The 15166-nt window shown below is 45.1% G+C and overlaps 1 protein-coding gene across 1 annotated transcript in view; it reads right to left on the bottom strand.

The window, feature by feature from the left end:
* The window catches only part of Ercc3 (ERCC excision repair 3, TFIIH core complex helicase subunit), a 35342-nt gene that overhangs the window by 15287 nt on the left and 4889 nt on the right, over positions 1-15166 (bottom strand). The window contains exons 5-9 of the mRNA XM_006977937.4: positions 14793-14928; positions 14459-14623; positions 13597-13801; positions 12247-12561; positions 5364-5548 (exon numbers count right to left, since the gene is read on the bottom strand). Coding sequence (XP_006977999.1) covers positions 5364-5548; positions 12247-12561; positions 13597-13801; positions 14459-14623; positions 14793-14928 — 1006 coding nt within the window. The remainder of the gene's footprint in view (positions 1-5363; positions 5549-12246; positions 12562-13596; positions 13802-14458; positions 14624-14792; positions 14929-15166) is intronic.

Genomic DNA, 15166 nt, shown 5'->3' with positions numbered 1-15166 from the left:
AATTTTTTATCATCTTTAGCCACTAGGGAAATGCAAATCAAAACTTTGAGATTTCATCTTAACCCAGTCAGAATGTCTAGGATCAAGAAAACAACAGATGTGCCTGGTGTGATGGCACACACCTTTAATTCCAGCATTCAGGAGGAGGAGGAGGAGGCAGGCAGATCTCTGTGAATTTGAAGCAGCCTGGGCTACAAAAAGAGACCTTGTCTCAAAAAACAAGGAAGGGGGAGAAATGACAACAAATGATGAAAGGGTGTGTGGAAGGGGACTCTAACTCACTGTTGGTAGGGCCGCAAAAGCCACTATGGAAACGAGTGTGCAGAATTCTCAAAAAGCTAAAAATAAATGGGTCTATCATATGACCCACTTATACCCCCCCTTGGTATATGGTAGACTTGACATCGCATTCCACAGATACTTGCTCAGCCATGCTCATTGCTGCTCTGTTCACAAGAGCCTATGACACGGAAACAACCTAAATGTTCCACAACTGGTGAACAGATAATGGAAATGTAGAACACATGGGATACTACTACTCAGCTATAAAGAAAAATGAAATCAGGAACTTGGAAGATAAATGGAGAGCAGAGGTCATATTGAGTGAGGTAACCCAGACCTAGAAAGACAAATAATACATGTGCTCTCTCATTTGTGATAGTTCCAAATCTTCAGATGTAAATAAATAACTGGGAATAACCACAGAAAGCAGGAAAGTAAAAAGGGACGATGGGGGAGAGGAGGAGAGGTGGAGATACAGAGAGGAAAATAGCAGGATATGGGTGATATCTATGTGGAAATTGGAAAAACAGGAGGGGGTATTAGTTGAAGAGGAGGGAAGAAGGACAATGTTGTAGAATATTTGTTTGTTTAACTATGCAAAGATGTGTTGCAATTGTTTAATTATGCAAAGATGTGTTGCAATTGTTTAATTATGCAAAGATGTGTTGCTATTTTACCTTGCCTGCCTAAGACACCTGATTGGTTCAATAAAAAGCTGAATGGCCAATAGTGATGGAGGAGTTATAGGCGGGACTTCTGGGCTGGGAGAGTATAGTAGGAAGAGGAATTTAGGCTCAAGAAAGAAAGAAAAGAGATGCCAGGGCCAGCCAGACACATGTGGAGGAAGCAGGAAAATAGGATATACAGAATGAAAGAAAGGTAAAAAGCCCTGAGGCAAAAAATAGATGAATAGAAACAGGTTAAATTAAGTTTTAAGATCTAGTGGAAGAAGCCAAAGCTAAGGTCCAGCATTCATAATTAATAATAAGTCTCCGTGTCTTTATTTGGGAGCTGATTGGTGGCCCAAAGAAAATTCCAATACAATACAAGAAAGGGAGGGAAGAAGGCTAAATCACACTAAGGATGTTTAAAAAAGCAACAGTAAATTATTGTATATTTATAAAAAATCACATATAATATACATATAATAAGTATACGTGTATACATACACACATATATGTGTATATCACCTGAGGACTAGCTTTCATAGTACCAAAAGGTGATACATCATCTGCAAAGGGAGGGAAGTAATCAATAGTCCTGCCCAGGTGGGATGCCTATGAACCACAACAAAATCCCTAAAGGTACACAGTAGGTGGCGCTTTCATTTGGGCAGGAACCAACAGCTGTCTAACTGGATTTAGCTGTCTAATTGCCTTAGTCCACTGAAAAGGAGGGAAATCACACCTAGTACTGGAAATTGGCGCCACCAAGGCTAGTAAAGTCATGTAACTCAGGAGAACTTCCTGCAGCCACTTTCTCCAAACCAGTGTAATTTCTAACTGCATTCTAAATACTTACCCTTATATCCAGATAAGTGCAGCTCTCACTCCCCATCAAAGGAGCTTCTTTGTGAAGCACACAGACAGACAGACAGACAGACACTGTTACAGAAAGGCACTGGTCAAATGCAAAGAACAGCTAACTGTGGTGTCCCGAGCCCTAACTGATAGTCTACAACACAACCCTCCACCTAAGGCTCAGGGAACACAGTGGTAGGGAGGTAGAAAGACTAAGAACCAGAGGACCAGGACAGCTGTTGTGTGACTGTGTCTCCTAGATATGACAGGGGACAGGGAAGCTGTACTCACAACACCTTACCAACATGGCTACTTAAACAAGACCTGAAAAATGACAACATGGATGGGGGAGATCTCATGGGGTTCAACCTCAGATGACAGCTGTAAGCAACTAAGAACTGCTAAGAGAGGGAGAATTAATCTTTCTCAGGGGTAAGTCCCTAACTGATTATCCAGTATTGAGTGGTGAGTCCTGAAAACAAGGAACACTAAGCAGGATAAGCAAGTATTTATTTATACACACCCCACAATAATAATTAAAGAAAAAGAGGCTATGAATTTTAGAGGGAGTCACGGGGGAGGGGGGGGGCGGTTAGGGATTGGAAGGGTTGGAGGGAGAAGAGGGAAAGAATGATGTAACTGTATTTTAATTAAAAACAAAATAGTGGCTGGAGAGATGGCTCAATGGTTAAGATCACTAATTGCTCTTCCAGAGGACCTGAATTTGATTCCTAGCACCCACATGGCAGCTAACAACTGTCTAACTTCAGTCTCGGGATCCAAGGCCCTCTTTTGGTCTCCAAGGACACTGAATGCTTGTGGTATACAGACATACAAGCAGGCAAACACTCATACAAACAAAATAATTTAAAAAAGAAAAGAAAAATGAATACTCAATACTGAAATGGATACTAACTTAACAAAGATTTTTAGATATGGTCATATCCGGGGAAGTATCGTGGAGCTGCTAGTGTGAGCCTCAGAGACCTCTCCACCTGGACCACATCACCACACACCAATCAGCACTGCTCCAGAAACGCCGCCCTCCCTGGAGGGCCAGCAGCACATCAGACTCTCGGGGTGCAAAGCCCTCTGCCACTAGAACTGTACAGCGCCCTGGTGTGAGGGGCTTTCATTCCTCCCTCTTCCCTGAACCCCAACCCTCACTCATAAATTATACTCTAATAAATGTGCTTGCTTATTTGTGTGTATGTGCTGGAGATGAACCCAGAGTCTCTCGCGTACATGCTAGGCAAGAGCTTTGTCACTGAACAAGTAACAAAACCCTTATAAAAACAACTTAGTAAGTCAAAACATCAGTCAATATTGAAAAGGGTTTTCTATTGCTAGGTAGGTAGTATTTAGTTATGTATCAAACTGGGGTACATCGTATGAAAGACCCACACAGTAATTCAAAGGAATGAACTACAGCTACATGCATGATCAAGAAAATAGTGCAGGGCTGGCAGGATGGCTCAGTGGTGCGTGCTTGACAGGGAGAACACGGGTTCCATATACCAGTGACTGCCCTGCTGGGCAGAGGGGAAGGAGGGAAGTGTGCCAGGCGGTGAGCAGGGACACCGCGCTGCGGACACAACTTCACGGGAGGGTTATTTCAACACAGCAAACACGTTACAGGTTTCTCACGCTCATCTCATAAGGGATGAGTCCCTTCCTGCCCTTTCACAGGGCCACCCCACTCTAGCTCTTGAGGGGCTGTCATGTTCGAGTGCTAAGATGTATTGAAGCCGCTGGTAGCAAACGTCCATGGAGTATACAGCAGTAACAACTAGAGTTCAGAAGGCCAACCTATCAGAACTAAGGCTTCCGTTAGAGAAAACCATCACGCAAGGTGTTATGGAATTACTGCCTTTGGAATGAACTGGCTGTCTCTTGTTGTAAACTTCTTGTGCAATGAGAGCTATGATTCTCCCCATTTACCGTGCATCTCCATGTTATGTGTACATGTACTCTCATGATTGCATCTTAATCTCGGGCACAACTTTCCCTATACACTTGGGGTAATTGGATAACTGTCCCCAACTGTGTTTATTTTTTCATTAACATACATCTGGCCAGGGCCATTCTCCAGACAAAAGTATTTCAGCAAAGATAACTTTTTTCCAAGGACAAAACTGCACATAGATAAACATTAGCTCATCTCACCCACAGATAGAGAAAAGAACCACTAGCAATTAAATCTTCAACTCCTTACCTTCACCCCGGGTTATTTACACAAGACCCTAACTTAAGAGACATACTGCTCACATTCCTGGGATGATGTTTTAGCCACCTGCTATTTAAGGCACTTACTTCCCACTCACCCAAGGAGATTGCCTTCAAGGCCAGACAGGTGATAGGTGCCAAGCTTCTTTCTTGTGCAAATTAAGCTTTTATTCCTCCCCAGCCAGGTGCTATTCCTAGATTTTCTCCTCAGCAATTACTCTGAGTGAAAGTACTTTCACTAACCAAATACTACATGCTGACAGAGGTTGCTTATCCACCTAGCGTATGTCCCCTCCCTATCAGAAAGCAGCTGCAGCCGGGATGAGCGGGAAAAACGGCACCAAAGACAGTTTACTTTCTTGTGACTTACTGACCCTAACATTCTACCTAGCCATTTCTAGAGTATAGTTTGAGCACATAAACTCCCTAACTAATCTTAGCCTTTAGTTGACCCTACCAGAGAATCCCCTTTAGGCACTCCCTTTTGGGTTGTAATTGGAAGCTGACAATTAATTGCTTGATGTGTGGGTCCTTATCACCTCTCTCTGCCACCCTGAAAAGTTCAAGCCTTGCACTGCATTGCCAAAGAATTACTGTGTGGGTATATAGACTGGTTCTCTGAGAGCACTGGGAGGATTGATGGAGAAGAACAAAGATGAGGACGGAGGTGGAAAGAACTTGATAGACATGAGAGAACAGCAGAAGGGACTGAGAAGAGCTAAGTCTGAGAACAGAAAAGAAACTGTGTAGTAGAATTGACTGAGAAAAATAAAGTGAATGGACTAAAGAACTCAGTGTGCTTAGATTCATTTGAGATCCCTCAGGTTAGAATCCTCAGCTGGTTCTTAGACTCTTCCACAGACCCTGGGAGAAAACAATAAAGGCTGGACCTTTTATTGTTTTTGTTGAAGATATACCTTTGACTATGGATTTTAACACATACCTATGCAGGTATTCACCTGAAAACAGTGTTCTCAGAAATAACACCATAAGGACCAACCTATTTTCTTAGGACTTTGGCACTGGAATTAGTTTAAATGGTTGCCCACATAGGCTGTTGTAGCAATCCTTCAGGGCAAAGGTGCACAGAGTACCCAGAAGCCCATCGCAGGAGGAGCATGGTCTGTACTGGCTCACTGACTTTACTATATGGCAGAGACAGAGGATTCCACTGCACTCTGCTGTGAGGTCTGGCTCACCTTTCACGGTGAATACCGCATGCTCATTTAGACAGGGTCCTGACCTGCCTGTCTGCCCCTGAGGAATTTATCTATACATCCCTTCCGCTCCCACGGGAGGCATCCTTACTTCCCGTACCACCCAGGGAGCAAGTACCTCGGCACACTGGACTTTGGCGATGTACCCATTGTTCTGCAGCTCCATCCAGTTGGCTTCGTAAAGCTTGGGCCCAATCAGGAAATTTAAGTCCACAATTTTGTCATCTTCCCGAACAAGGGTCGCAGTCAAACCCAGTTTACAGTGGGCCTGCACAATGGTCAGCACCCGCCGGAACATCTTGGCTGGAGGAACAGAGGGAACATTCACATCATCACTTTCTACACTGAGAAGGTCCCACACACAGCTTGAAACTTGGCACTGGTCTGTGGTACCATATGGGCTGACCCTGGGACTAGAGAGCTGAAGGCTGGTTCCAGACAAGAACAACAAAGAAAGAGTATTTCCTCATGGCTTTTAGACCTGTTCAAAAGATGGAAAGAAGAACAAGGCACAAATGACCTCAAGGAGTCCCAAGTTCACAAATGCCCAAGCATCCTCCTACCAACACTGTCAAGAGTCCAGACAGCAGCAGCAAATATGACTTGACTCCAAGCCACACAAATCACTCATCCTAAGGCTTGTCCCCGGGTTACAGCTGGGAGCTGGAATACGGGCACAGAAAGAAAGCCAGCTCTGCTTGCTTCCTACCACCCCCTCCAACCAGAGAGCAAACAGAGCTCATGGGAGTGACGAAGCTCAGCCACCAGTCTGCCTAAGCATCCTGATTACCTGGCTCCCCTCCCAAAGATACCAATTAAATCAAGCATGGTGGTGCACACCTTTAATCTCAGTACTCTGGAAGCAGAGGCAGGAGGATCGCTGAGAGTTCTAGGCCAGCCTATTATAGTTAGTCAGTCAGGACTGCAGAGTGAGATCCTGTCTCAACAAAACAAAACACCCAACAATACCAATGAGACTGACTTTCATCAACACGCAACTTTCATTTTCTTCCTTTGCTTGATTGATGTAATTCCTGATATAACAAATAAACACATAATGGGAAACACCTTTTAAACATCTTCGTGGGCATGCTTCTCTGTGGGAATGTAGGTACCCACATGCTACAGCACGTGTGGACATTAGAAGTCTACCTCAGGCACCGATGGTCATCTCCCCCCTTGTTTGAGGCAGGGTCTCTTTGTGGTGCACTGCGGCATATGCCAGGCTAGATGACCAGCAGAGTCCAGGGACTCTACTGTCGACATTTCCATCTTCCCACAGGACAGGAGTGCTAGGATTACAGATGCACCCTAGCACATCCAGCTTTCATGTGGGTTCTTGAGACTTGAACTCTGGTCTTCCAATTTGAAGGTTTCCATGGCCACAGCTTTAAAAACTTTTAATACTTTGGAAGAATATTAAGATGTTTTAAGTTGGGGGACCAATGAGATGGCTCAGCAGATAAAAATACTTGCTGCCAGGCCTGATGACCTGAATTCAAAGTCTAAGATCCACATGGTAGGAGAGAACCAACCCCTGCTGGCCTCCACACCCTTGACACGGCATATACATGCCCTCCCCAAAAGTAAATATAAAATTTCTAAGTATTTTGGGTTGGGCAACAGATTTTGGGGGATAGCCCATCCCCACCCCCCACAGGGAGCTGTTACTCTACTGGCTTGCCTGCCTTTCCAAAGGAGGAAAAAAATGTTTGAGTCATGGAGCTGAAGGTGTGACTCAGTGGAAGAGCATATGCTAAACATGCATGAAACCCTGGCTTCAATCCTCAGTACCCCTTTATACACACACACACACACACACACACACACACACGTATGTGAGTCATGCTTATCTTATAATATAATAAAAGATGAGGCCAATAATACTTCAAAAAGAAACACAGTTGCAAGATGAAAAAGCCAGAACATTTCAAAAGACAAATCAAACACAAGAGCCATAGAAAAGCACGGTGGTCAAACTCCGAGTAAATGGCCAGCTTTAAATATCACACACTAAAACAGTTTTTGAAAACTTAGATGTGCAAACACAACAAAAATTATACCAAAACACAAAAGGAGGTACAAGCAAATAAAAAGTTAATGTCAAGGTTATCTCTGGCCCCAAAAAGCAACAGCCAAGGATCCAGGCTTCCCTTACTAGGAGGAGCATTAGAAGCCCAGGCAACAAGTACAACACAGTGTGGGCCTGGGAGGCAGGTGAGGTAACAAGGACAAAGTAGGACCTGATCCAGATTTTTTTTTCAATTCTGCATCCCTCTAGGCCATTTCTGGCAGCCACCACAACTGCCCCAGCAAGTGAGGCATGCTGTACAGAGAGGACACATCACAGTCACAGATGGAGCACTCAGCACAGTATCCCACAAGTCTCCCATCACCCCTTGTCAATAGAGACCATCACCCTGGTCTATTTGACCTTCACATAAATGTAGTCACCTTCCTCACTCTGGGTGGAGCTTGCATCACTGTTATGTAAAGCTAAGCCGAAAGTTCACTGGGATGACTCCAATGCCAAGCACAGCGCCTGAATTCTAAAAGTGCTTAATAAATACTTGTTAAAACAGTAGAAGAGGGAAGAATTCAGTGGAAGGCTGAGTCAGAGAAACTGCCAGCCGCCACCATGAAAAGGCACATGTGAAGACTCTGGTAAGCCACAAGCCACGTGGCAAGGTATAGATTTATGGAAATGGATTAATTTAAGCTATAAGAACAGTTAGCAAGAAGCCTGCCACGGCCATACAGTTTGTAAGAAAAAAAAAAACAGTAGAAGTAAGGCCAGGCAGTGGTGGTGCACGCCTTTAATCCCAGCACTCAGGAGGCAGAACCAGGCGGGGAACTCTGTGAGTTCGAGGCTAGCCTGGTCTACAGAGCAAGATCCAGGACAGGCACCAAAACTACACAGAGAAACCCTGTCCCGAAAAACAAACAAACAAAAACAGTAGAAGTAGCCTTTAATAAAGCTAGTAGAAACACCTTTAATCTATGTGAGGCTGGGGATATAACCTAGAGGCTCACGTGTATTAAGCAATCACTGTACTAACTGAGCTCTCTTTCCAGCTCATTACATACAACACAGATGTATTAATAAATAGATCCAGCAAGGTTCCTTTTAAAACACCTATAAGAGAAAAGCAAATCTCTCTTTTGAGAACTCTAGATGTAGCACTCTGCTGATCCAATGTACTAAAAGTAGGATGTCAGGAAATTTACTGATCTGCTCACATCTGTATTTAATAGCAGCTCTTGGGGCTAGATTGCCAGTCAGTAGGGCTTGTAGGATTAGTAGTTCATCCTCTGCTGTCATAGCAAAATGCACATTCAAGTCCAAGATTGGGCAGCACCACTTGTGTGGACAAGCCTCACAGTAGATAGCATCACACACACAGAAAAGCTCCCGTGGAATCAGAAAGGCTTGATCTCTTGTAACCACCTAGCTGGCATCCCAGGAGAACAGAATTAATGCCTTCTGCAGGTGATACACATGACCAAAAGCCTTCTCTTAAAGACCCCATCATCTCTCAGAATTGCCTCTAACAGGTGAACTCTTTTTTTTTTTTTTTTTTTTTTTTTTGGTTTTTTGAGACAGGGTTTCTCTGTGTAGCCCCAGCTGTCCTGGATCTCACTCTGTAGGCCAGTCTGGTCTCGAACTCATAGAGATCCGCCTGTCTCTGCTTCCCAAGTACTGGGATTAAAGGCATGTGCCACAATCGCCTGGCTCAACGTAGGAATTCTTATGCGACACACTCAAATCTCAGTTTCACTTTTATCCCCAGAGACAAACCAGTGATGTTGTGAACCAGATCAGAGAACAGAGAGCACACTATGAGCTCTATCTTATCACCTGATACAAGGTTCCCACACACCTGAATTTGAGATTTCAGTTAAATACAGCAGCGTGCAATAAGTACACTCTCAGGAAGAATGTCTCAGCCCTATCCCGCTTCATACTCAGCCTCCAAAGAACTACTGCACAACAATCTCAAACTCATTTATAAGATGTGACTTTCTACACCATCACCTTTAATCCTGGCAGACCTGATACCTATACTCTTTAATGTTGAGTTTCTAAGTTATCACAAGATAAATCTAACTCTAGGGAAGGTAGCATCAGTTCTATGAATTTTAATACATGTATAGACTTATATGTCTACATCAAAATCAAGACATTGATCAACCCATCACTCCCTCAAAACTGTCTAATGCTGTCCTTCAGAGTGTCCTTGAGTACTGTCCTAGCAACCACCGGCCTGTTCACTAGCACGATGCTATCTTTTTGACAACGTCATGTATGTGTAACCACATGCTTCTTTCAGCACCATGGCCCTGAAACTCAGACAAGCTGTCGCATGTTCATTCCTCTTTATTGCCAAGTTGTGTTCTAGTGTATAGATGTGCCATAGTTTGCTTATCTAAATATCCCCAGAGGACCACTGGACGTTGGAGATTATGAACAGAGTTGCTGTTCGCTCTATGGAGTGGTATAGACAAATCATGTGATTTTATAGTGATTTTACAGTGAATGTCAGTTTGTCCTACAGAGCAACCATCCATTCTGCAATCCCTCTGCTCTCAAGCCTCCTCTGCACAGGCAATGCCAGTATTCTCATTTTAGGCACTCTATATGGGGTAGCTGCGACATCTTGTGTTTTAATGGTCATTTCTCTGATGGCTAATGATGCTTAGCACCTAAGTGCTAGCACAGCATGTGCATATCCTTGCTAATGTCATTTCCCCACGTTCTGGTCATTGCCTGAATTCATCTGACAATGCAAATCACTATGTCTCACATCTAACAGACTCCTGGCTGCCCCTTGTAAGCACGCTGTTTCCAAAGCTTTCCCCATTTCAACCAACGCCCTGCTGCCCTTCCTTCACTCAAACCAAAGCCTTAGTCTCATCCTTGATTCCGCCTTTTTCTACCCTCACGCCTAACCTGTTCATGGGATCTCTGCGGCCTGTCCACTCAGGTTGTCTTCGTCTTCCTGTATTCCCCTGGGTCAAGCCTTTTCTTGGGACTCCATAAGACTGCTCCTTTCACTGCTCCCAATGCTCAGCAGCCAGAGTGATTCCTATTGTAAGTCAGCTCAGGTTAGCCTCTGTTTCTGATGGCTTCTTACTTGGAGATGAAGAGTGTAAGCCAAATCTCCATCATAGCCTATGGGGTCCTAAAGATACTCTGACACCTGATCAGTGCCAGCCTTGACTGCTCTCTCAGAACTTCTCTGTGGACACTTGGCTGCCTTGAGTAGTCTGAGCATGCCAAGACTATTTTGGTTTGTTTGTTTGTTTGTTTTTGAGAGAGGTTTCTCTGTGTAATGTCCTGGAACTCACTTTGTAGACCAGGCTAGCCTCGAACTCAGAGACCCACTTGCCTCTGCCCACCACCCCCACCTCCCCCCGGCCCCCAGGGCTGGGATTAAAGATGTGCGCCACACCGCCTGATGAATCCCAAGTACCACAAGGCCAGTACCCTGTCATTTTTCCTTCTCAAAGACATTCAATCTCTACCAGACCTTCTATGAACACCTCTATTAACATTTCTAGTTATCCTCAGACATATACAGACCCTGGAAGAGCTCTTATCATATAAAAAGACCCAAATGGTAGGCTGTTTTCAGTGTTCTTAATGTTCTCTGTAAAAAAACGCCTCTTAAAGTAGAAGAACCTCTGCTTTAGACGAGGGATCTTCCTTAATCTCTCTTTTCCAGGAAGAGCTGCCTAGCCAGGCATGTTGACTCATACCTAACAATCACAGTTACTCAGGAGCCTGAGGTGAAGGGACCATGTGAGCTCAGGAGTCTGATACCAGCCTGGGCAACACAAAAAGATCACATCTCCAAAAATCAAAAACCAGAAGAGTACAACAGCACCACCAATGACAACTCAGAAGAACCATTTGCTTAGAGCACTGTGCATCAATAAAAAGAACACATCACTGTTATGACACAGATGATCAACTATGCAAAGTGAAAGATGACCGATACAAGAAAGGAAGTACTGTATTGTTTCTTTTATATGAAAACTCCCAGAAAGGGTACATCTAGAACAGAGATTCTCAACCTGTGGGCCACAGCCCATTTGAGGTCGAATGACCCTTTCATAGGGGTTATATATCAAATATCCTGCATATCAGATACTTACATTATGATTCATAATAGCAGCAAAATTACAGTTATGAAGTAGCAACAAAAATAATGTTATGGCCAGGCAGTGGGGGCACACACCTTTCATCCCAGCACTTAGAAGGCAGAGATAGGGATCTCTGAGTTCCAGGCCAGCCTGGTCTACAGAGTGGATGGGTTCCAGGACAGCCAGGGCTACACAGAAAAACCCTTCCTCCAAAACAGTAATAATAATAACTTTATGGCTGGGGTCACCACAACATGAGGAACTGTGTTCAAGGGTCACAGTATTAGGAAGGTGGGAACGTAGGTGGGTTGCCTCAAAATGCAGAGGAAAATAAGGCCTGACTACAAATAGAGATACAGGAGCTGTTCTAAAACCAGATCATGGTGAGGGTTGCACAGCTCTAGAAGTTTACTAAAACCTGCTGGATTATACTCTCATAACGGGTGACCTTTACAGCAGATAGATTATATCACTGAGGCTGTTTTAGAAAAAGACATGCCTGTAATTGGAGAAGTAGGATTTATATTACATTCTGACAACTGATTCTTCAGCCTTCATTTAAAGGAAACACAACAGTACCAAGGGTTATGTAGTGCTCTTGGCTCAGTTTCACAGGACCATAAAAATGGGTTAAGGGTTAAGTTTCAACAATTAGAAGATGTAGGAAGGAAGAGAATAGCACTCTCTAGGCCAGGGACTGAGGAGGCTCTGAATGTGCACACCTCCCTCCCAGTTCCATCCCATCAGGCTGAATGACTATTTCAAGCTTTGCTAGCAGTGGGTAGAACACAGCAGCCACCTGCAACCCGAGTAGAAGCCAGCGTTTATCTCTATGAAGACCGCCCCCCTCCTACCTGGAATGGTGTGCACCTCGTCGAGGATCATGAGGCCCCACTCCTGGGTTCTGAGCCATTCCATCACCCTCTCCGCCTCCCAGGACCTCTTGGTGGTGTGGCCCAGCATTGAGTAAGTGCTAATGGCGATCGAGCAGCCAATGGGCTTGTCCTTGGCATCCGAGGTGAAGCGGCAGATCTGGCTGTCATCAATGGTTGACCACATCTTAAACTGGGCTTTCCACTGCTCCACAGACACAGCCGAGTTGCCCAGGACCAGACAGCGCTTCCTGACAGTACATGCAGCAGTCACACCAACCAGGGACTTCCCGGCACCTGCAAGCAACCAAAGGGTTATGCTACCCACCAGCAGACTGACCCAAAGGTCAGGAGTGGACAGGCTGGCTCAGCAGAACCAGAATCTAGGCAAAATTCACATACTAGTCCTCACAACCAGGATCGGGAAGGCATTTACTGCTTCAGGCTGTTTTCTTTATAAAGAAAGGAAGTCTGGAGCAAAGGGCACTTTGCCTATGGTCTTATGTACCCAGAATACATTTAGGCAAATGACAACTTTTACCTAACAGGACAATCAAGGCTCAAGAATACACAAAGTGTGCATGCTCCTGGCAAAGTCAGAGAAAATAAAATTCTTTCAATTTCTTACTTTAGTTTCACCTTCCATTAGAAGATTAGAGTGAAAAAAAAAATCAAACTGTTCATCAACGATTCTGCCTTTCCCCCTGACATAATGCATGAAGCTTTATGAAGAGAACTGAAGGCAGAGGCCGTCTCTGCGCACTGTGTCCGGATGGGGTTCCCATCCCAGATGAGTCTGTTGTGGCCTCTGGCTGTTAACCTAGGCAGACCTGCCACTACTCAGAACTGTGAAGTCTGACAGAGGGTGTGCGTGTGTGCAAGCACGTGTGTCTGCTGTCTTTCCTCAGCCTTGCCTTCCCATCACAAGCCATCTAGAAACAAGCAACACTTCTGGCTAGGCAGCCTCCAAACCGCCATTTCCCAACACTGACTTCACTGGGTAAGGAACGTGCTATCCACCACACTGCTGTCTCCTCATACACCACGCTCCAGTGTTCTTCGTCACCTCGTTATCAGTCAAGGCTTCAGAGGCCCTGAGCTGAGCCACTTGTGGTCATTCTCGACCCCAACTGAAAGAGCGCTGACATTCCCGCAGGGCCTAGACTAAGGGCTGCGCAAAGCAGCGCTTCAATAAACCTCAGTCGAGGCCGGAATAAGGAAGTGGTCTGCCCTTGGCCATTCACAGGCCACGTGCTAGCAGGGACACACCGAGTAGGGCGGGAGGCGGTGGGCAGACAAAGACGGAGCCTCCCTCCCTCAGGCCTCACTTACCACAGGGAAGAACAATGACTCCAGAGCGTGCTCGTCCATTCCCAAACATCTTCCGCAGGCTCTTCTCCTGATAGGGTCTGAGCACAGCTGTGGGCTTCAGGTCGATGTTGATGTCAGGGTTGAGAGAATCATTCCGGAAGTCATATTCTGCCAACAGAGGGTACTCTAAGTAGATGCAGCGCTTCTGGAGCTCCTCGATCATTTCCTAGGAGCCAGCAGGAAGGATGTTTGATAATCTCAACTCCAAAAAGTATTCAAGACAACATTCAAAAAGGCCTCATGATCAAAATCTGGGAATTTTACCTGGATGAATACAATGTTACATCTTGCTTGCTATCAAGAAGGTTAGCACAGAAAAGCAGCACAAACTAGCAATACGGTCAAAAAAATTTTTTTTGTTTAGTTGTTTTGTTTTTTTTTTTCTTGTTTCGATTTTTTGTGAGACAAGTCTCATCTACCCAAGGCCAACCTTAAATTCACTGTGTATGTAGACAAGGAAGACCCTAAACTGCTGATTCCTCCTGGCTTCAACCTTTCAAGGATCAGGATCAGATTACAGGTATGAACTACCACATCCAGTTTATGTGATGCTAGAGACTGAACCCAAGGACTTACATATGCTAGGAAAGTTATTCTACCAACAGAGCTACATCTCCTCAAAATGAACATTAATCAGAACCAAAATGGATCCTGTGGAAACCAGCCTCCTAGCCCAACGACACTCAGACCATAATCCCGAGGAGACTCTCATGGCCCACACTGGTAAGAACAAAACTGGAAACTTACAGGGATCCTTTTCTCTCTGAGTAGAGGGTGCTAACACAGGCTGGACTGGTAAACAAACCAGGAAGCATTCACTCACCTGCTTAACCTCAAAGGATACTGTCTGTGTCTCTTCTTCCTCTTCCTCATCCTTGTCCATTTGCTCATAGAAATCAAACAGGTCTTTGGGGATGTCAGACTTGGCCTGTGGATCTGCCACCTGGGAGGTAGAAGGCCCACCGCTGCCTTCTGCTGTCTTGGAAATCTGTAAGAGAAAGGCAGTCTGGGGCTCCACACAACACTGAGCCTTGTCATCAACCGTGAACTGAAGCCGTCAGGAGCAACGGAGGCAAGGCAGCTAGACTGCAGTGCTGGGTTACAGGAGAACCGAGCGCCTCCATCCCGGCCCCCAGGTAACCCAGGAGCTCACGCACAGCGGATTTGCTTGTGAAGGTCTCTGTGATGAGTTCCGTGGCCTCCCCCTCGGCGTTCCGCAAGCGACATTCTCGGATCACAGTGTCCTGAAGAAGATGCTGGATGACATCAGGGTGAGAACTTTCAACGAAGTACCTACAAGCAGGGAAGGAGAGACATCTCTACTGGCCAGCACAATATTTCCAGAACATTCTGCAACTGTAACTCAATGAGATGATCTGAAAATTAGAGCCTCATAATGACTCTTCCCACACTTCTGTCAAATCAGAGATGGGAGCTACAGGCAAAGAAGTAACATGCCAAGAGTCATAGGAGATGCTCATTTTGAAGTGAAATTGGCCTGTCAGCAGCAGGAGGGCAAATAACCTTCCTA

The sequence above is a fragment of the Peromyscus maniculatus genome, chromosome 19 (genome assembly GCF_049852395.1).
Source record: "Peromyscus maniculatus bairdii isolate BWxNUB_F1_BW_parent chromosome 19, HU_Pman_BW_mat_3.1, whole genome shotgun sequence".
In the NCBI taxonomy this organism is placed as follows: Eukaryota; Metazoa; Chordata; class Mammalia; order Rodentia; family Cricetidae; genus Peromyscus; species Peromyscus maniculatus.
Note: the sequence above shows the minus strand (reverse complement) of the source record. Positions and strands in the feature narration are given on the sequence as shown.